The sequence below is a fragment of the Asparagus officinalis genome, chromosome 9 (assembly GCF_001876935.1).
Source record: "Asparagus officinalis chromosome 9, Aspof.V1, whole genome shotgun sequence".
Taxonomy (NCBI): domain Eukaryota; kingdom Viridiplantae; phylum Streptophyta; class Magnoliopsida; order Asparagales; family Asparagaceae; genus Asparagus; species Asparagus officinalis.
Genome location: NC_033802.1, coordinates 1,919,034 through 1,920,013, shown reverse-complemented (window position 1 = coordinate 1,920,013; position 980 = coordinate 1,919,034). Strand labels below are relative to the sequence as shown.

At 33.8% G+C, this 980-nt stretch overlaps 1 protein-coding gene across 2 annotated transcripts in view; it reads left to right on the top strand.

Moving 5' to 3' along the window:
- LOC109823668 (serine/threonine-protein kinase STY8-like) overlaps positions 1–980 on the top strand; it is a 13,491-nt gene that overhangs the window by 9,614 nt on the left and 2,897 nt on the right. For both annotated transcript variants that reach the window (XR_002242435.1, XM_020389993.1), the window contains exon 11: positions 601–696. Coding sequence is in view for 1 of the 2 variants with exons in the window: in XM_020389993.1 (XP_020245582.1) it covers positions 601–696 (96 nt within the window). In the remaining variant the exon portion in view is untranslated. The remainder of the gene's footprint in view (positions 1–600; positions 697–980) is intronic.

Genomic DNA, 980 nt, shown 5'->3' with positions numbered 1-980 from the left:
CTACACATGCTACCCTCATTTTTAAGGCCTGTTTATTCTTTCTATGAAGTTAATCTATTTGCTCCTTTCTGCCCTTGTATCATATGCTAGACTCTTTACTATCAATCTCACTAGATTTTAGGTTGATTTCGTCCCAATATTTACGATTATTGCAAGCAGACATCTAGAATATATAGCAAATAGGTCTCCTCAGAATTTGGATCTCCTAGTATGTATTCTGAACAAGTGGTGACTGCATATGGGGCAGTAAATAATAGTCATTTTGGTCGCATCAGACTATCGATGGCCATTTAAACATAAAAATAAATATTTTCTAGATGTTTTTAAAAAGAAGCATTTCCTATAATTTTGGTTATTAAATGTGAAGCAGGATTAGTGTTTTGCTTTACATTATACAGCCACATGCAGCGCACTCTCCCCAATCCAAAAAATTATGCCCTGTCCAAGCATCATTGTTTATAAATTTTGTACCGACAAGCATGATTAAGTACATATCTTTGTCTCATTATTCATCATCTCAGAATATCTATGTGATGCGTGATTAAGTTAAAAATTTCATGAATATGATAAAGTACTTATTTTGTTTGTTTTGCTCATCAGGTTGTGAAAGTGGCAGACTTTGGTGTAGCTCGATTTCAGAATCAAGGGGGAGTCATGACGGCAGAAACTGGAACATACAGATGGATGGCACCTGAGGTTGTCTTTTTATTCCACAATTCATTTTTCTCTACAATATTTCAAATTACTTTAACAGCAAATTTTATCTGATAACTTGATGTGGTCCTGGATATCTGTCCAGTCCTTTTTAAAACGCTTTATTATGTTGAACTTATGCTGTATTATACCCATGGAATCTATCTTCTGATTTGTTGCACATTGAAATAGTAACTTATTGGAGAATTCTATGAGCACATGATATTTATTTTTTCTAGGAGTTCTTTTGTATTGTAGGTGCAGTTTGAGAGTTTATGCATCTGAAA